Source organism: Eurypyga helias, unplaced genomic scaffold (genome assembly GCF_000690775.1).
Source record: "Eurypyga helias isolate BGI_N326 unplaced genomic scaffold, ASM69077v1 scaffold7984, whole genome shotgun sequence".
Taxonomy (NCBI): Eukaryota; Metazoa; Chordata; class Aves; order Eurypygiformes; family Eurypygidae; genus Eurypyga; species Eurypyga helias.
In genome coordinates this window covers 27,365-48,561 of record NW_010244265.1, presented here as the reverse complement: position 1 = coordinate 48,561, position 21,197 = coordinate 27,365, and the positions used below count along the sequence as shown (strand labels likewise).

The 21,197-nt window shown below is 39.6% G+C and overlaps 1 protein-coding gene across 1 annotated transcript in view; it reads left to right on the top strand.

Moving 5' to 3' along the window:
- Positions 1–1,594: 1,594 nt before the first annotated feature.
- Positions 1,595–21,197, top strand: part of PBRM1 (polybromo 1) — a gene marked incomplete at its 5' end in the record, with an annotated part of 39,378 nt that continues 19,775 nt past the window's right edge. The window contains 10 exons of the mRNA XM_010149686.1: positions 1,595–1,840; positions 8,155–8,296; positions 8,883–8,980; positions 11,277–11,553; positions 12,631–12,736; positions 13,968–14,610; positions 15,502–15,713; positions 16,832–17,017; positions 18,754–18,911; positions 19,829–20,095. Coding sequence (XP_010147988.1) covers positions 1,595–1,840; positions 8,155–8,296; positions 8,883–8,980; positions 11,277–11,553; positions 12,631–12,736; positions 13,968–14,610; positions 15,502–15,713; positions 16,832–17,017; positions 18,754–18,911; positions 19,829–20,095 — 2,335 coding nt within the window. The remainder of the gene's footprint in view (positions 1,841–8,154; positions 8,297–8,882; positions 8,981–11,276; positions 11,554–12,630; positions 12,737–13,967; positions 14,611–15,501; positions 15,714–16,831; positions 17,018–18,753; positions 18,912–19,828; positions 20,096–21,197) is intronic.

Genomic DNA, 21,197 nt, shown 5'->3' with positions numbered 1-21,197 from the left:
ATTGGGTCCCATGGACTTGTGCACCATCTGTTTTGGAAACTTACTTTACCAGATAGCATTCTCTTAGCTGCTAGCGTTTATCTCCATGTTCATGTACAGGAGAATGTAGTGCTACCTCCAGTCTTTTGTTTCTACCTGGGTTATTCTGTCCAGCTCCTACTTTGCTGCTGCTGTGTAGCAGTTAGCAGACCATCAGGTGATGCTGGTTGGCATACAGATACATAATTAGGATAATTTTGAATGTCTTCCATGAATCAGTAATGGGCATCTTCGTTACGTGCTTGCACATCTACTGAGGTCTGCTTGTGTTTTAACTTGCACCCAACTTGTCTGGTAGGTCCTGTACATCATTCGCTCACATTAGTTCTGCAGGGTCAGACTGCAGAGGAAAAATGATAGTGCTATGTGGTTATGCAGTCAGTGTCATCATTTCAGTGAACTTGGATGGAAAGCTTGCCACACGGCCAGCCCCCGCTGAGCAATAATGACAATGCCAGCTGGAACCTTGGCGTGAGTGTTGGAGAACTGTCTTTTTGTAACTGAATTACCCAGTGTGTCATCAGCCAAGCTTTCCCTCAAGTTTAACTCATAAGAGGGGGGGAAAAGGGTGAATAATTTAACTCTACTATGTGCTAAACCACATAGATTTTATGTAATGCCTGTCTGCAAGATACAAATAACACTGTTTTGTTACTGAAGAGCGTGGAAGGATTGGCCATTTATTGCTTCCCATCCTAGATTTGCATTTGTTAATGTTTTGTTTCTGTTGCTCATGTAATGTTTCTTCTAGTTTTCTCTGCAGTAAATGTTAGCTCTTCATAGCATTTCTTCATTCATCCGAATCCTGAAGCATAATATATGCCTCCTTTAGATAACAAGAGAAGTTCGCTATAAAATTTGTACTTTATTGTGAAATGTTGATGCTAATTACATACTAATTCTAAAATATTTATTTCTCCTTCACTTTGTTGCATATATTTTGGTGCACCATTAGGCTTTAGTGTTGGCTTTTTTCTGCTAAATTTCACATTTTTTTAATTGAGCTGTGATTAAAATGGTCTAAAGGATTATAGAAGTTTCAAAGACAACTTTTTGATAGAAATGCAAAAATTCATTTTTAATTTGGCCATTTTTCTTAACTGGTGAGGCACCTTTGAAAATCCCAGACAGGGTTTATAAATTCGTATTCTTCTAGTGAGCTCTTGTCAGAGAGGAGCATGGCAGTAGTTTGTTGCACAGTCTGTTTGGCACGGGGACGAGCATTAATGGTTTGATGGGTACACGAGGATGCAGCTGTTGTAGAGGCAGTGCGTGGTTGAGTAGTCCTGTTTTGTAGTCTCACATGAACGCTTCTCAGCACTTGTAGGTGTCAAGGGTGTCTCTTCTGATAAGGGAGATTGCAGTACCTGGATAAAGCGCTTTTTTTTGGTCAGCTTGAGGCTCATAAGATGTATTTATGATGTTCTTTCCTGAGGTATGAATCTGCCGGAGAGTGGCTGAATACCCTCAACTGAGACACTGCCTTTTCTTTTGGTTTAGATCTTTGTCATTTGAAAAGTCAACCAAAAAACCCACTCTGAGTTGTCCTGCTGAGTTTCCCATTTTTCCTTTCTCTCTGTGCAGCTGCTGCTCGTTACGAAGAGGGCGAATCTGAAGCCGAGAGCATTACTTCCTTCATGGACACTTCTAATCCTCTTTATCAGCTTTATGACACAGTTAGAAGTTGCCGAAATAATCAGGGTCAGCTCATATCTGAACCCTTTTTCCACTTGCCCTCCAAGAAAAAGTATCCTGATTATTATCAGCAAATTAAAGCACCTATTTCACTGCAGCAGATCAGGTAAGAAAACAGAATGCAAACTACATCTGGTGGGAAACTATTCAAAGGCTTTTTGTTCAGAGATGAAAGCTTCTGCAGAACCCCCCATTATTCTTTTTTCATTGACCCTGATGGCTGGAGTTACCTGTTACTGACATGTTTTTTAAATTAATAGTCTGCAGCAATGTGAGTTGTAGAAAGATAGTTGGAATGTCATTCCTTTTGTCTGGGTCACCGTGTAACTGTAGATAATGATTCATGATGTAGCTAGTCCGGACTGAAGTACCGAAGCTGTACACCATTTATAAATCTGTGAAAGGTTCACCAACTGGCAGACTGCAGCTGTTGGGTTAAAAACCTGAGTAAGAAAAGCAAGCAATAGCTTTCTTCAGCAGTCCAAGATGAGCTAATATGATGGATATATGTCAGGGTCCTGAGTGCACCGATAGACCTCAGTGGCACTGAGCAGTCTGGGTGGCCCTGGCCTCCTGTCCAGTGGCCCCGTGGGCTCCAGTCCCTGCCTGAGCCACTCTGCAGGACTGTTGCTCCTCCAGCTTCATTGAGTGAGGGCTGGCCACAGCACTGTTCATGTGTGTTTGATCCACGCCAATACACAGGCCTGTAAGTGTTAGTGAACAGAATAATGTCTGCTAGACTTAGTATAACTGTTGAATAAGCAGTGTCTTTCTTAAGTAACAAAGCTGATTATTTTTCACCCTATCAGAGTGTGTTTTGCATGTGCTGAGGAACAAGTATGGGGCTGCCACACTGGTTATTGATTCATCAGTGGCTTTAAAGCGTTTTTTTCTTATGTCTTAGTACAGCTGTTAGCTTGGCAAAGAAAGTGTCTTGTACTGAACGAAGCACAAAATGTACTTGATGGAAAAAAAAGAAGGGTGAAATTGAGAAAAATCGTTGACGGTTGTCAGGGAGCTTTTTGTCTGAATGTATCAAAGGGTATAGGCTCAAATTATGTAGAAACAGATTTAATTGGGAGAGGCCGTCCATTAAAAGTATGCTTTATATCAGTTAAAAGGCAAATAATTTGCCACAGAGCGGCAGCTCCGTTTCTACTTTCCTTCCAGTGTGGGCAGGTTGCGTCTGGCTGTCTGAGCAGGACAGAGATTGCATGCAAATGTATGAAGAACTGTAGAGAAAAAATCGCATATCTTACTACCTGAGAGCTTAAAAAATAAAAAGAGACATACGGTCTTTTTAGAAATAGTGTTTGTAGCTCATAAGTTAAAATACAGTGTTTATAATGGTCCGACTTGTTTTAGCAAATTCTGAAATACAGCTGTTCTTTAAATTACCACATAACCTCCACTTCTTCCTATACCTAAAAAGTCTTGAAGTCGTGGATATGTGTACTTAATTCATGTGCTTTAGGGAAAACCAAAGCTAGCATGGTTTTACTGATAGTGCAGATATGTCTTTAGGTATTCAAAACTGCCACTCATTATGCGGGTGGAGGGTTTTTGTGGGTGGTTGTTTTTTGGAGGTAGTGGGGGTTTTGGGGTTTTTTTTGGTATTTTTTTGTATATTTGATGGAAGTTGTACAGTTTTAAAATTTACCTTAGCGAGTACTTTCAGTGCATATCATATGTATGGCCTTTATAAAATCACAGGCTCAATAAAAAGGGTTCTGAGTGTACTTTATTAAAAGATTGTTTCATTCCTCAGTAGGGCATTTGTCAAGTGCCTTTATTGCATGCATTCTTTGTTAGTGTTTTTCCCCAGAGAAGCTGGACTAGCCTCTGGTCTTCAAAATTTCAAAACAAAAGGAAAGAAGTTACATGATAACTGTTCTTATCTCTGTGTGTGAAGAATTTTTTCTTGAAATTTTTTAGGCATAGCACATGACTAATAAGTCGGATCTTTTTGTTACACGGAGAGGATATTACAGCTTCTCCAGTTCTTTCTGATACTGCACCTGGAAGGGCTGATGAGTTTGCCGTAGACCTTTTAGGGCGTTGAGTGCCAGCTTACTGTGTGGTTTTTGTATTACTGTCCTGATTTTGACCAAATGGAATGTCATGCCAGTGTTGTTTTGGGCTTCGTGGCCTTATGAAACTGTAACCTACCTTTTTAAACTATCTTTTCCCTCATTTTGCGAAGGTCATTGTGTTTGAGAGGATATTCTTCCAAGTTTTACTCATGCTTTTGAGTACAGTTTTATCACCATCAGTCATGTAATAGAAATTTCTCTTGGTTTCTGTGCGTGAAGCTTAGTTTGTAGTATGCTGGCAGTGACTTGCTGCTGAACAGAGCCATGGATTTGGTTAGTTTTAGCCTTGCTTTGCAAAATACATTGATGTTTATAAAATGCTTTCCTTCCAAAATTGGTGAGATTTTTTTTTTTTCAATTTGTTGTTAAACTGCACTTCATACCGTAAATCTGAAAAGGCACGATACTTGAGTTCTGCTGAGTTTGAATATAATCACTGTTCAAAGTCCTTCTGTGGATGACCTTAATTAATGGTACCGTTGTTTGCTGGCAGCAAGTGCATTGAAGAGGTAGGAGGTTATTTGCAGGCTAGACCAGGGCTACTTTCGTGCCTGTGCATTTTTCATTCTTTCTAAGTGTGGCTGGAAGTTTTCTGTTTTTCCAAACTGTATGAGCTAAGTCCTGATTCTTACTTTTGTTGTCAGGCCTTCCATGATTTCAACTGTGAATGTAGGTGGTTTGGTTAAATTTGGATGGGCTGCACCTTGCTTATTTCGTTGTGTATAAACATGCTAATAGAAGCAAGTTTTATTTCCTGGTAAGATGGTTTGAATGATAGCTCATCCTTCTTTAAGACAATGCTTCCTTTTCTGGCTCTAGGTTAAGATTTAAAGGAATAAGATATAATTAAGCTGCTTTTCTTCACTTGTGAGCTGCTGGGGTCCTCCCCCCAGATTTTGTTTCTACAAGGTCACGAGAGAGCAGAGAATCAGCGCAAAGAGAATGGTATATTTAAGACTGATGGCAACTTCATATGTTTTTTTCTGGTTTTTGGTGCTCCGGGGTTAGACTGGTGCATTGTAATGTGTGTAGGTCACTGCCTAAATACACACAGCTGAAGCTAGTGTGGGATACCAAGGCTGTGCAGCCTAAGTGGTATATTTTTAGATGAAGCATGTGATAGGGGCTGACTGGGCTACCTCTCTGTCTCAGAGGAGTGGGAAAACAAATCCCAGATTTGTTAGTTTAAAGTGGCTCAGGATCTGCTGATATAAAGACTCACCAGTTTCTTCTACGATATCATGAAATCGTACAGGAGCAATTTAGAATTTTTTTTTTTTTTTTGTAAAAAGAAAATAGTTGCAGGCAGAATATATATTCCCTAGAAAACACTATGATCTTGCTTATTCTGCCTGCAGCTTCCTTTGAATTTGTTCTGCTTGAGATGATTTGATAAATTTCCCTTTTCTCAGTTTGATAAAACTGGCACCTAAACAATTTGATTGAGCAGGATGAAAATATGTTACTAATAAGGAAATCTGATTTGTAGTATCATGCTGACAGCGTTACTTCATGGATTCTGAACTTACATGTGATAAGGATACAGAGTTGTCTGTTGGCTTTACTATCTCAGGAGGATGGTTGCTGATGTTGAGTTTTTCAGTTAGTGTAATCCTAGACCATTAGTGATTCTTTCAGGGGATTGTTTTTTTCTTCTTCTCCATTTCTCCCTCCCACCCTCTCCTGTATGCTGATATTAATGCGGTTGTAAGTTGGGTACAGAACAACACGTAGTAAAAAGGAGTAGTACAAAGTGATAGTAGGGAGAAACAATTTGAATTGAAGAAGTGGTGCTTCAATTTAGATGTAGTCCTTTGGGTTACTCTTTCAGAAAGCTGAACCCAGATTTCATGCACCAGCAATCAAAATACGAACTTGCAATTCTGTAATTCTAATTTATTAAATTAACTGCAAGACTGGAAACTTTTACAGTTTTTATTCTTCATGCTGTCCAGTCTCTCAAAGCTTGTTTTAGTTCTCTGGAGGAAAGTAAACATGCCAGAGTTCCTCAAGAATGTTTATAAAATACGTGCTGCTAATATTTACACAAAATTTGAGCCAAGAGTTGAAAAGATGGAACGTTGCATGCACGCTTGCTTATTTGCAAGAGGAGGAACTGCAGAGGATTTCTTGAGAGGATTTCAGCCCAGCTTGGTGATTGTGTTTTCCGAAGTGTAATTCCTTGTTCTCTAGCAGTTGTCTGTAGCAGTAAAAAGCACTGAGACATTTAAGACATCCGTCCTAAGTATTTAATATTCAAATATAAGGCAGTTGTGGTAGTCTTCACTTTATTAGATCCTTAATTAGAGCCTAATTCTGCCAATTTGTCAGTATGAGTTGTCACTTGGAAACAAATGATGCCGATGCCGTCTGCATCTGGGGGGAGAAAGAAGTCTGTTGGACAGCATTTCTCTCCAGTGCTGCTCCTTGATTGATTTCTACACAGGACTTGCTTCTTGAATTTTTTTGTTCTTAATCTCTGAAGTAGTTTGGCTGACTGGGGTACCAGTTTCTCACGTGCAGAATTGCTTTTAGACATTATATTTGTTTTCCGTTAATCCTTTGAAAGTTTAAATCTATTTTATAAACATTTGTAATATCAGTAAACAAATTACTGCTTGTTTACACTCTTAATTCCCCTATTAACAAATTAGACTGTTCTTAAATAATTTTGTTTTGAAAAAATTAAAACTCGCTTTTGATGTTTTGATAAATATGAGCTTATTAGTTGGAGGTTTTGATGCAGGTTTTTCAACCTTTCTGTTCTATGGTTTGTGAGTATTCTCTTAATGATGTGTTAGCTTTTGTAACGCCAACAAGTGTTTGTGTGCTGAAGTCCTGTAATTGCTTGTCAGTATTTTTGTTGGACTACAGGAATTAATTACATACATTTCACTTTATAGATTTTGCTTTTTGTACTGGAGAGTGTTCAGATTAACCGGAGCTGGTGTGAGGCGACCTGCACTGTGTGTTACCAGACATGCAAGGGCAGGATGTAGACTCAGTATTTACGAGTAGGTGCATCATGTGCTAGTGGTTTAGGGCAAAACAATCCTGAATTTAATGGGCTTTTTATTTGGTGTTTGACGGGTTTAATAGTGGTCACATGTTCCTTAATGTATGCAAATAATTGTCGCTGGAGTTTCACAAGGTAGAAATGAAGGCTGGCTTTGCCTTTTCTTCATGGCAATTTCATTGGTACCCAAACTCTTTTGCTTTGGGGGGAGGGAGTATGTGTTTGGGTTTAGTAGTAGCATTAATATTTTTTTATTGATCTAATTAAAATTATATTGGTAATTCTCTTTTTTGAATGGCAGAGTGAGTGAAGCTGACAGGAAAACTTTCTGATTATCTGATGGCTTAAAGTCTTAAAAAAAGATACCTGAACCTAAAATGATTTGTTCTAAATGAGAATGGCAGCAAGTGATTTTCCCCATATCTTACATTTAGGATATTTGTGCAAAATTTTTCTTTTTTTGCTTTTCTCGTAGTCGTTGAGGACATACTAGTTCTTCAGATCTGAAGGAAGTGAAGAAATACGTCACATTTCAGTAAGGTGTATGCAGCTGCCATCCTGGCAACTTGCAGTTAGTTGGATGTTCCCTACAAAATGTCCTTCCGTCACGACAGCTCTATAGACACTGCACTTCTGTGCCACGCTTACTGCAACCATGGCTTCCACATCCTTGGCTGACCAGTGAGAGTCCTGTTTAGCACCAGTGGAACATTGATACTCTTTGTTTGCTGGTTCAGCTGTAAGGTCACGTTGGTGGGTAAGGTCTGGCACCAGAAGGTGGTGTATTTACTCTGTGGTAGTGCTTGCGCTCCGTCCGGCAGGTTCACATTCAGCTGGGTGCTGTAGAAACCAGACTAGGTTTAAAGGTGGTGAGCAGGTTCAGTGTGGTACTCTGCTTTCTCACTGAAGATGAGCGGAATTAGCTTTTGTGTCTGTTGGGAGCTAACCCCTCACATTGACATCATAGCCGGGCCCTACAGGTCACAGCTGGGGTGTACCGGAACAGTCTCAGCAGGTTGTGCTTCTGCCTTATCTGTGCCACATCTCATCCAAGCATGAAGACAGGACTTCAGTCTGTACACCTTTCAAGGTGGCAGCTTTCAGAATTACTGAAATCGTTCTTTAAGAGGAGATGTATTTGCCTAAAGGAGTTGCAATGGGAAGATGCTACTGCAGCATCAGAAAAAGAAAATACATTCCTGTAATTAGAGCTCTTTGGATATTGATCTATTGTGAAAACGAAGATGTTATAAAACTGTTTTGCAATGTGTAACTTGAGAAATACCAATCAGATATTGCACATTTTTGCAGAACCAAGCTGAAGAACCATGAATATGAAACTTTAGATCAGTTGGAGGCTGATCTGAACTTGATGTTTGAAAACGCCAAGCGATACAACGTTCCCAATTCTGCCATCTATAAGAGGGTGCTGAAAATGCAGCAGGTTATGCAGGTATGTGGAGTAGAGCGATCAAAAGAATATAACTTCACTTGTGAATTTATTTCCCTAATGAATATTTTTCCAAAACAGTCTCTAACTAGAACTGTATTTACAGTAGTATTTCCTTGCTTACGGGGAAGTATGGGAATGAAGAGCATCCTAGGGTGATTTTTCTTCAGCACACCTGCTGCTTTCTGAGATGTGATTTCTTTTGGTTACTTTTATTCCTTACTATGACTCCTAATGCAATTAAGGTGTGAGAAAATTGATGATGTGGGTGTTTCTTAGGGTTTGCAGATAATGGAAGGATGCTAAACCACTTCACATTTCATGAAGTGTTCCAGCTAAGTGCTGCAGTCTGAAATGGCATTGTTTTCAAATCGATTCCTCAAAATCTTTTCTGACAGTTGAAAAGAATTATACTGCTGTTTTATGTTGGCCAACTTGTATTAAATAAATCACTGGAAATACTTTGATGGTGCTTTAGTCCCCAAACCCGTTGTTCCATCTTTCTTTGTGCATCTAAAAGTTCTGATGTGTAGCGTTCTGGAAATGACCAGCAGTGAGTTTGGCTCCAGGGTTTTCTCCTTTTTTCCAGGCAAAGAAGAAAGAGCTTGCTAGAAGAGATGACATTGAAGATGGGGACAGTATGATTTCTTCTGCTACATCTGATACTGGAAGCTCAAAAAGGAAAAGGTATCCACTTCTGTAGTTCGCGCAGACCCTGGTGTTGCGACATCTTTTATTTGTTAAAGAGAATATTAAGCCGTGGTTTTTAGCATTTGTGTGAGGATTTGTAGTTCTGAAACTTAACTTTATTAAGTGTTCGTTCTAATTAATTCAAAACTGTTTGCTGACTTTATTTGCCTTTTTTGGCCTCTTAGTTGTCAACATCAGTTCAGTAAGTGGCATGGACATTGTAGTTGCACTGAATTAGGTAATTTTGTCAGTGGATTTCAGGACTTTTAAAAAATTATTTTTATCATGGTGTGTAGACTGTCTTCACAGGCTCTTAACAATTATTACTTCATTTCCTGCTTCTTTGATATATGACTGTTTAGGTAGTTTGGGTAACAATTTCCGAATATAATTAAAGTTAACACTATAATTGAATTATTTTTTAGAAAGTTTATAGTATTGGTCTACAAATATTTTTATTTGGTGAAGTCTCCTGGCATAAATATTTTCATTTTCCATGACCTGAACTCTGCTTGAGGAGTTTTCCTCATTAATATTAGAGGGCTGTTTCTCTCTTCCTTCTGAACTTGCACTCTGGTTACTTGCCTGTCAGTGGCTTGGCTGAAGAGGGTGTTTGACAAACAGATAGTTGTGTCTCGGTTGTGCTGTCATTTCTTAAGACAATTGTAATAGCTACACATAGGATGACTCTGAAGTTTGTGGTGATAGCATCTACGTGGCCATTTTCTAAAGGTTTGCCCTTTTGGTGAGCTTTATTGACTAGGACTTCATTTGACTGTGGTTGACAGATATTTAAGCAATTCAGACTCTACTACTACATTCTTGATGTCCTTATTTTTCTTGTATTTGGTACTAAAGAAGATATAGAACATCAAAGGCTTGAGCTATTTGTGTTCAGCAGAGGTAGTCATGCAGATACTGGCTGAAGGGTTGTCATGGCTTAGGCCCAGATGGCAGCTGAGCACCACGCAGCTGCTCGCTCACTCCTTCCCCTGTGGGATGGGGAGGAGAAAATAGGTGGAAATGCTGGTGTGTCAAGACAAGGACAGGGAGGAATCACTCACCCATTATGGTCATGGGCAAAACAGACCTGACTGGAGGAAAAACTCAGTTTAATTTGATGCCAATCAAATCAGAGTAGAATAATGAGAAATAAAAAACAGATCTTAAAAAACCTTCTCCTCACTCCTTCATTCTTCTCAAGTGCAGCTTTGCTTCTGATTTCTCTACCTCTTCCCCCTGAGCAGCATGGGGGACAGGGAGCAGGGGTTGTGGTCATTTCATCCCACCTTGTCTGCTGCTTCTTCCTTCTCAGGGGAGGATCCTCACACCCTGACCCCGCTCCAGCCTGGGCTCTCTCCCATGGGAGACAGTCCTCCACCAACTTCTCCAACGTGGGCCATGGTTTTCCTCACAAACTGCTCCGGCATGGGTCCCTCGCACAGAATGCTGTCCTTCAGGAGCAGCCTGCTCCAGCACGGGTTTCACAGAGTCATGGGCTCATCGGGCACAGCTGCCTGCCCTGGCATGGGGTCCTCCCTGGGCTGCAAGGGGGTTTCTGCTCCCCGTGACCCTCCGTGGCTGCAGGGGCACAGCCTGCCCTCTCACCACAGGCTGCTGGGGAACCTCTGCTCTGGCCACCTCTTCCCCAGCTTTCCTCACGGACCTGGGTGTCTGCCTTGTTGTCTTGCACGTCCCACTCCTCTCTGAAGGTTCTCCTCATTTTCCTGTCTTAAATACGTTAATCACAGAGGTGCTGGCCTTGACCAGTAGCGAGTCCATCTTGGAGCTGAGGGAGCTTCTAGCAGCTTCTCACAGGAGCTACCCCTGTAGCCCTCTCCCTCCAGCTACCAAACACCTGCCAACACAGAGGTTTTTTTCCCTGTTTGCACTAGATCTTGAGGTCTTAGATTCAGACACCTAATACTGACTGATCTGTTTGCAGCTGGAAAGTGCTTAGACCTCCTTTTGACCTTTGTGCTTTTGAAAACTCATTATTTGGTTTATTCTGTAGAACATTTAAGATGAATGAGAGCAAAATCATATCTTAAAGTTGGCTTCCTGTTTTTTTTTCTTTGAGCAGACTGCTGGTTATGATGCTGTCTGTATTTGCATGTGAACCTACGTTTCTAGAATACTGTATTAATGTTGAACTTCTTGTGTGTGTTTAGGTGGTTGCGGTTGTTTTCTCATGGTAGAGGATAATGTCATTTTGATTCTAGTGTTGGAAGTGAGGAAAAGAGCCCGTGACATTTATTAATTTCCTTTTTATTTCTTCTCCTTAACCTACCAGTAAAAAGAATATACGAAAACAACGCATGAAGATCTTATACAATGCTGTTCTGGAGGCTCGAGAACCGGGCACAGGCAGACGGCTCTGTGATCTGTTTATGGTTAAGCCATCCAAAAAGGACTATCCAGACTATTATAAAATTATCTTGGAGCCGATGGACTTGAAAATGATAGAACACAACATCCGCAATGATAAGTATGTAGCGGAAGAAGCCATGATCGAAGACATGAAGCTCATGTTCCGAAATGCAAGGCATTATAACGAGGAAGGCTCCCAGGTAGTGTTTTGATTCTGTGGTTACACTTAACCTCTGCTTCTTTACAGACATATAGGTTGGGTTGACTATTACAGTGTTTATGATAATTGTTTATTGAATTAAAATTGAAAAGTGACTTTTTCTTTCTGCAGGTGTTTTAAATTCAATCCTTGTCTATAGCTGTATAAAAATGAGATAGAGCATGCTGCTTTGTGAAGGTTAGACTTATTTCCCGTTAGCTAAACGTGTTCCTCCACTAAAAGAACATCAGCTGAATGTTTTCTACTATGTTTTAAAAAAAATAAGCTGGTTAATGTATTCTCATTGTTCACTGTGCAAATACCTTCAATTAACTGAGGGTGAATAGTCATCAGCATGTGATTTGGAGCTCAGAACCTCTGAGAAGGGTTGTCTTAGTTGGAAAGAAGCCATCTTTATTTTCATGGAAGTGGAGAGTGTGGGAGATCAGACTAGAAGACCCGACTTGTTTAATCCAGCAAAAGGAGCCCGAAAGGAATATGCTTTTCACTTACAAATACACTGTAGGGTGTTGCTATATTGTGGTGTTTCTCAGCCAGCAAGCATGATGTTGTGGAACAGAGTGGTGGTAAGAAACCTCCAGCTATTTCTAATGAGGAACTTGGTCAGCTACTGTACAGGACTTTATGATGAGCTTGTGTTCACTGGGCTTGGATTTGAAGACCCGGGAGGACCGTTCTAGTCCTGTGTAGCTTGATGGAATTGCAATAGCTCGGGATCTTTCATTGCTCAGCAGAATGGTCTGATGAGGAAGTTGATAGGACAACTGCACCTTGCCGTATGGTAGTCTTTGGAATAGAAGTGCAGCTTAATTGGATAATTTACTCAGTATTTCTATCTCCCTGAATTAGATGGCATTCATGAGTTCTGCTTGCCCATATTAGTCTATTAAAGGTGTACAATTGAGAAATAAGCCCTTCTTTTTTAATCAAGTACTTGGTTTTGCATTCAGCTTTTTCAAACTGGCATTTAAATGTTTCTTGGGGGCTAGTTCTAAACCAGTGTAAACACAGTAAGCTTTGTTTTGTTTTGGATTTTGATTACTTTACTGATTAATAGGTATACAATGATGCCCATATGCTGGAAAAGATCCTTAAAGAAAAAAGGAAAGAACTGGGACCCCTAGCTGAAGATGATGATGTTGCATCCCCTAAACTAAAGCTAAGTAAGGCAACCTCGTACATTGCTATGTCTCATTTCAACACTTATGAAACCCCAACAATTCAGACTAACAGATCTTCCTCTTAGACTAGCCATCTACAAATTTACATTGGCTTGCAAAGTAGAATTATATTTTCAAAATCATCACAGCAGTGGTTACTTTATATGTGCATATAATAGAATTCAGTTGTTGCAGGTAGCGTTTTCTAAGGAAAGTAATTTAGAATGAAGAAAGAAAACTTAGGAATGGTTGGAATGACTGGTGTTTAGTCATGTGGTGTTATCCAAGTGATAGATGCTGCATTATGTGCTCAGTAACACTTATCACTGGGATTACTTACAACTAAGGTGCTTCTCAAACCAAGTGAAGTTCTTAATTTCCCTGGTCAAACGAATGATAAAAGTGAGCTTTATCTGGAAAATTATTGAAAGCCATGAAAAACACAGAAGCAAAATTTTCCAACAATGTCTGTTCCTAGATCTGTTGCCCTTACAAACTAGGTGTGCTACTACTCAGATCTTAAGGCCCCCGTAGTACGTGTTGAGCAATTAGCAAACCGCAGAGGTTAAAATTGCACAGAAAGGTTTAAAGGAAATAACTACACACTGCCTTCTCAAAATAGAAAAGTGCAGCTCTTAGGTAAGGTGCAGGCAGTAGAGAATTCACAGAGACTATGCAGAACAGTAGCAGAGATCCTGAATTAATCAAAAACCTAATCTGAATAATAATCCCATGGGAGGCCTTATTTTACATTTTACCTGTATTAATACTCTCTAATTTGGCATAAACCTGTCATAAAGGAATCTGATAATATTTAGGATGCTTAATTTTAGTGATAGCAAAAACCCCATGATGCTTGGATTTTTAACAGCCGTAGAGAGAAACTCATGTAGAGCTAGTAAGACCAAATTGAATTTAGAGGAGTTATTAACAACATTAGTTAGGGAAAAATGTTTTCCATGCTTAAGTCCGAAGAGACTTCCACCAGGTGAATGACACAGGGACATATGATTCTGTGTTTGCCAAAAAAACCACATTTAAAAATTACATATATGTACAGTTATGAAAAATGAAGCCCCAACTTGGGATGGGCTCCATGTGAGTCTTCTGCCCATACCATAAAGTGGTTCTTCAATGAACAACTTTCCAATGGAAAGGAGATGGACAAACAAGTGTGCAAGCTCTGGTTTTGTAATAATTCTTTTTTTTTTTTTTCCCCCTTTTGTCTCCTTAGGTAGAAAAAGTGGCATATCTCCTAAAAAATCAAAATACATGACTCCAATGCAACAGAAGTTGAATGAGGTGTACGAAGCAGTTAAGAATTACACGGATAAACGAGGCAGGCGACTGAGCGCCATCTTCTTGAGGCTGCCATCGCGGTCTGAACTTCCTGACTATTACGTAACCATTAAAAAGCCCGTTGACATGGAAAAGATCAGAAGTCATATGATGGCAAACAAATACCAGGATATTGATTCCATGGTCGAGGACTTCGTCATGATGTTCAATAATGCTTGCACATATAACGAGCCAGAATCTTTGATATATAAAGATGCTCTGGTCCTGCATAAAGTTTTGCTTGAAACTCGGAGAGAAATAGAAGGCGATGAGGATTCTCATGTGCCCAATGTCACTTTGCTGATTCAGGAGCTTATTCATAACCTTTTTGTATCTGTTATGGGCCACCAGGATGATGAGGGCAGATGCTACAGTGACTCCTTAGCTGAAATTCCGGCTGTTGATCCCAACTTCCCAAATAAACCTCCTCTGACTTTTGATATTATCCGAAAAAATGTTGAAAACAATCGCTACAGAAGGTTGGACTTGTTCCAGGAGAATATGTTTGAGGTACTGGAGAGGGCAAGGAGAATGAACAGGTGAGCGAAGCCCTATTTTTCAGGTCTTTTGTATTATCACATGAGCTTTGCATGTTATTGTTAGACAAAGGTTGAAGGTTGTGGGGTTTTTAAGGTGTTTGCTTTCCTTGGTATGGATGTTTAGAAAACTGAATCTCAAAAGTTCTACCAGGTCTTCAGTGCAATGTATGCTTTCATTTAAAAACAAGGAAGAGGTTAGTTTCTGCCATAAGATAATTCTGATGTTAGTCTTCCAAATGCAGACCTCATGGAAAAACAGGTTTGTGGTAACTTTCAAATTGGAAAAAGCCAACAGGGAGGAGCTGTTTGCTGACTGCTTGACTAGTAGATTACTCTTTTGGAGCACTCACAGTTGTGTGAGTTATGGTAATACTGTGCAGTAGCTATGAACGTTTGCAACTTCTTGCGCAGTGTTTTACTTGAATGAGGTAAAGTACTTCGGGATAGGCGGGAGATCTTGAGTCTGAGGGAGAGGTGGTAAAAATTATATGAAAACATCTACTGACAGGAGTACGGGTAATTAAAGTAAGTCAGGTTTGTTAATAATAATGTTATTACTTAAGTTTTCAGAAGTTAACAGACTGTAGAAATTTGGTGGCAGGTAGTTATGGCTGCAACCAGTTACCTTTTGATTTTTCTGGTGTTTCAGGACTGGTATATACATAAACGCTGTTTTAGGTAAAGTATAATACAAACTGACAGCAGAGGAGCAGGTAGAGCTATGACTTGCCAGTGTCTGCTGCTGCTTGTTATGAGTAAGCACAGAAATCTGTTGGAGGAGTGAAGCGTCAGTCTTACCAATAAGTCTGGCAGTCAATGGGTACGTGTTTAGGATCCTGTTTGACCCTGCACAAACTATGTTTCTGCCCTCTTGTATGTGGTCTTGTACAGGACTGACTCAGAGATTTATGAGGATGCGGTCGAACTTCAGCAGTTCTTTATCAAAATTCGAGATGAACTTTGTAAGAACGGGGAGATTCTTCTCTCACCTGCTCTCAGCTATACCACCAAGCATCTTCACAATGATGTGGAAAAGGAAAAGAAGGAAAAGCTGCCGAAAGAGATAGAGGAGGATAAGCTCAAAAGAGAGGAGGAGAAGAGAGGTAGCTACTTTTTGTTCATTCATTTGTAAATTGCAAAACATGCGTATGATGTATGCTCTGCTGTTGCTGCAGCTTTGCCTACTGCAAGGGTCTTAGTAGTCTGATTGTCTGCCAAGGGTTTGTATTTTGATGGTATGAGACATTTATTTTATTTTAATCCTTATCAGCCATGCCAGGTGGTTTTAAGATAGAGATGTAGGTAGATACTAACCTTACATAAATTCCGTAATCAGAACACATTGGAGTACCAGTAGTGTTATTTCAAGGATATTATAAAAGACAACAGTAATTATTTACGATAGCTTTCTGCTGATAATAAACCTAGCAATGGCTGTTCCAATTCACAAATACTGGTTTCCTGGTGTACTGGTGGTGTTGTCTGTGATCATACTTTTAACACTGCTAAACAAATGGTATTTAAGTAAGACTTTTGCATTTCTTGCTTGGCTACTGTGAGCGTGAAGAGGAATGGGCGTGCACTATTTTGTAGGGCAAGAAACCTACTGTGAAGATTCTTTGTGTTTCACGGTTCCTGGCTGTTACTATCCATGTAATAGCTGTGGAGCAGGTCTAGGGGAATGAATAAAGCTTTCTAATTGCAGCTGTCCATGGATTGGAGCAGAGCTGTTTGCCGTTTGTCCTTGAATTGGCTCTCTCACATGGTTCATCTTCGCACATAGCACTAATGTCAGCAGTAGTGAAGTCTGGTTACTCCAACCAGGCTCAGTATTATAAGGGGACAACAATTATGATGCCCTTTTTCAGTCTTCCTTTGAGAGCTAAAAACCCCAAAGAAGGCAAAATGGGCCTTTCTGAAGGCTTCTGAGCTCAGTGCTGTCATAGAGTTCCTCTTCACTCACTGGGAGGGCTCAATAAAATTCAGCTGAAGAAGGGAAACCCAGTCTTCAGCAGCACCCATAGCACCAGAAGGGCTAGCAGCACAAAGCACTCTTAAACCCTCCCTTTGTGCTGGAAGTCAGTGACGGAGGGATGCAGCAGGCATCGGTGGCACTTTTGCACTCAGCAAAGGGTGAGGGCACTCATCAGCAATCTTGGTCAATGTGGAAATGTGGCATTACCAACCTTACTAACATCTGTTTTTTCCTTCTTGAAATAAGAAGCTGAAAAGAGTGAAGATTCTTCTGGGTCAGCTGGGCTGTCAAGCTTGCATCGGACCTACAGCCAGGATTGCAGCTTCAAGAACAGCATGTACCATGTAGGAGATTACGTGTATGTGGAGCCTGCAGAACCCAACTTGCAACCTCACATAGTCTGTATCGAGAGGCTGTGGGAAGATTCGGCTGGTAAGGATGCCTTTGCTATAGGAAAACAATATGGTGAAAGTTCTTGTTACTACATAAAACTTACAATTTGAGCTTTTTCTGTGTAGATGTTATTTTATTTGCAGAAGTACATGTGAGCTGGTCAATATTTTTCTTGTTTCTGAGTTGTTTTGTTCCAAAGAATATTACAAATATAAAGTACTTGGATCAGCACACGCTTTTTTGTTGTTCATCTCTATCTACCCTCAAATTGTAAGCATCCCAGAAAATAGGCTTTTCTGAGTGGGATGGGCTCCTTGTAATTTAGGTGCAGGAGAACACTTAGGGGGTTTTTCTGTGCTGAGAAATCTGAACCAAAAAGTTGTGTGCGTTTAGCTGTAAATGTTACACAGAACAACTCAGAACTTACCTTTGTTAAATTTCAGACTTGAGCTGAATCTTGCATTTCCTAGGCCAAATCAAGCCGTAACAAGTACTGTTTTGGTTTTTTCTCATCAGTGATACCTTCTGTTTGCAGCAGGTACTTCTCTTCGGTGTAAGAAAGGCTAAAGATATGGCAAGAGTATAAGATAAGCGTGATGCACTCTCAGCAATCCTGGAAAATACCGTTGCTGAGAACTACAGTGGGGTATAGTGGAGTTAACCATTTTGGGTGCACTTTTTTTAAAGGGATGGAACGGATGTGTTACAAGGGCAGATTAGAAAGACTGTCACTCTTTAAATTTGGAGAAGGGAAATGTAAGGCAGGATATAATAAAGGTTTGGAAAACCATGAAGTGGGTAGATAAGGTGAATGCAGAAATACTGTTCAACAAAGCCAGCAGTACTAGAGCTAGAGGGCACTCATTGACACGAATAAAGCAGATCAAAGCACGTGAAAGTGTTTGGCTTTTTAATAGAGTGGGTCATGAGTCTGTTGTCTTCCCCAGGAGCTTGTGGTGGCAGATTATATCAAAAGGTTGAAGAATGGGTGGGACAATTCCATGTACAGCAGGTCTAAACCAAATAATAAAGGGAATAGCTAGCAAATATTAGCCAGGTAGAGAGAATAGCTCTCCTAACATCCTAATGCATTGACTGTAGGAGGAGTGGAATGCGTATGGAGAGTGGCCAAGGTGACATGTGTTCTCCTAGCAGTCCGTCCTGCGCACTCAGTTGGATAAAGTGTGTTTGGGTAGATGGACCATTGGCCAGTTGGACGTTTATGTTCGTTTGTCTGTGATGGAGAAAGTGAATAGCACTGTTTCTTCTGGTTCAGGCTACAGATTACGGATATTTTATTTAGAATAACAGTACATATTTGTAACTTCTTTATAAATTACTGTGAAAAATTTGAATTTGTCATAGCATAACATGGAAGAAATAGGTCTTGAAAAACTTGAAACCAGTTATTCAAGGTTTTTCAAATAATCAGGTGATTGTTGCATAGGCTTTGAAGCCATTTTAAGGCCTGAAAGTCAAGAATTATAAATAAGTCGCAGACTGTTTCCTGAAGTCATCTGATACAACAGAACTGATTCCTCCTTAATTTTGCTGAGTCGGGTTTTACTGGGGTAAAACCAATTTCCAGGCATTTTACCTGAAACAGTAAAAGAATCTTGCCCTGGTTTAAAAGTTTACTTTCAGTATAAACAGCTGTTTGATTAATCAATCAATCTATAGTTGTTTTTTCTTGCTCATGCACTTGAGAGTATACTGTTTTACCTCCTTTTCTTTCTCTCTTCTCTCTTGCTATCTTTTTCCCCCCCCCCTCTTAGGAGAGAAATGGCTGTATGGCTGTTGGTTTTATCGACCAAATGAAACATTTCATCTTGCAACACGAAAATTCTTGGAGAAAGAAGTTTTTAAAAGTGACTATTACAATAAAGTTCCTGTTAGCAAAATTTTAGGCAAATGCGTGGTCATGTTTGTTAAGGTGAGAGGCTATTCAGGCAAATTTTGTCTCTGCTGATTTCTTGACAAAGTGTAGGCATTCTAATGGAGACATTCTACTAGTACTTAAATAAAATGGGACTTGCTCGTGTGTACTGTTTGTATTGCTCATTTGCTTCATGAGATCGGGAGTTCATCCAAGTGGTGATGTTTCTTGGTGCTGTTTGGTTTGTAGAATTATGTGCCTACTAATAATTAGCCAACTGATTTTTTTCAGAGCATTTAGTAGAGAAATTGCAGATAACTTCTTAAAGGTTCCCCTCAAAGCATGTAGATTTATGTTTGGTTGAGAGAGAGGCTTGAATGGCTTAGTAAGAGGATGAAGTTTTCACCTCTGTCTCAGGTTTGATTCCACGTTATCCTTGTGCTGAGAATCTTTGGCTTGCTTGCAGCAGACTCTCTCACCCAGTTTTTAGAAGGTAGTGTGTATGGAAAAATGCTACAGCTGCTGAGTACACGAATGGGTATCACAGTTACATGTCAGTGAGCATGGAGCTGACTTCGCCCCCCCCAAAAGCCCCTTTGTGGTCATGTCCTCTTTCCAAGTCAAAGCTCAGAAATCTTTTAAAGGTTGTTTTGGGCTGCAGATCTTGTACTTTTTAATGTACTGTTTTGGTAAACGAATAAAACCCAACATTTCTCACACGATAACCTGTGCTGAATTTAGCTTCTCTAAGGGATTTCTTGTTGTTTGTTTTTAATTTTTAATGTAACTTGGATGTCAAACTGGAAGAAAAGAACTCGGCAGAAAGGCTTTATTAGTCTAAAAGTGTTTCTGATAGAAACATAAGAAAAAAACAGGAGGCATGAGAAGGGAGTTGACTGTGTGTGTGGGGAGGGTGTGTGTGTGTGTGTGTGTGTGTTGCTGAAATACTTCATCCGTTTTTCTTCAATCTGCAGGAGTATTTTAAACTGTGTCCTGAAAACTTTGGAGATGAGGATGTCTATGTCTGTGAGTCACGTTATTCTGCAAAGACAAAATCTTTTAAAAAGATTAAACTGTGGACTATGCCTGTCAGCTCTGTAAGATTTGTCCCACGAGATGTACCCCTGCCTGTAGTCCGTGTTGCCTCTGTATTTGCTAATACAGAAAAAGTAGATGAGGAGAAACACGCTGAAACGTTGGAGGACAGTAAGGTGGGAGAAAGTATCCTTCATCTTGAAAAGGTATGTAAGATAACAAGTGGAACCTCCATCACGTTTGATAGATAAGAAGGCTCACATTTTGTCATTCTTTAACTTTGGTTTTACAGCATTCAGACACAATAAAATATAAATTAATATAATATTTATGTTATACATTGTTATATGGGTTTGCAAATATATGCAACCAACATATAGACTAAACAGAAAATAAGCTGTGTACATATTTGCTAGACTCTACAGTTGCTTTATTGTGATCATGTGATGGGATCTGTGGCTTTTTTACCACTTTAGAAAAGAAAATTACACTTACAATGTAAAGCTTGCCTTAAGCCTAAAGAATCAGGAGAGCTAGAGTCTAATTTTACTTCATGGCAATGCTGAAATGCTTTATTATGTAGTATTTCAGTGAAATAGTCTGTAGCTAGGCAGCAGTAAGCAATATATAATATTCTGTTGTTTGTGACCTGCTTGTGGTTGATAACTCAGTAGTTTGTTGTTGAGATGCTTAAGAGTATTTCTATCCAGCATACTGGGTAAAATGGTTTATGTTATTGTATTTAGAGTCAGAAAAGAAATACATTTAAATGAAGGTATTAAATTGAGTTTGTCTAAAATAAATTTAGAGCCATAAAAAAAAATCTTGGAGTCATAAAATAAATCCAGTTTACTTTGAGTTCTGTAATAGAACCTCAGAACAGAATACCCAGCATGTTCATTGCCAGCTTCAATCAGACAGTATTTATTAGTATATTTGTTCACATCATGACAAGAGAAGGAATTGTTTCTACCAAGAGAATGAAAACTTGTATGGTCTTGTCCTTCCACACCTTGGAGAGATTGCCTGTGTTTTTATTGGCTTCCTGATATCCTAGGCTAAAAGGTCAAATGAGGCAAATGTGAGTGTTGACTAAAAAGAAAGAAATTAAATAGGGCAAATGGTTTGAATTTGCAAGCAATACATGGAGTGTGATTAGTGTGTGTGTGTGTGTGTATATATATATATATAAAATACATACTATTGTATATGAGAGTTGAATCATTAAATTTCTATGTCTGTTAACTTGTCTATATACTCGATTCTTGCCTCTTAAGCATGTTACTGTGCTTTAAACCAACCCATCAG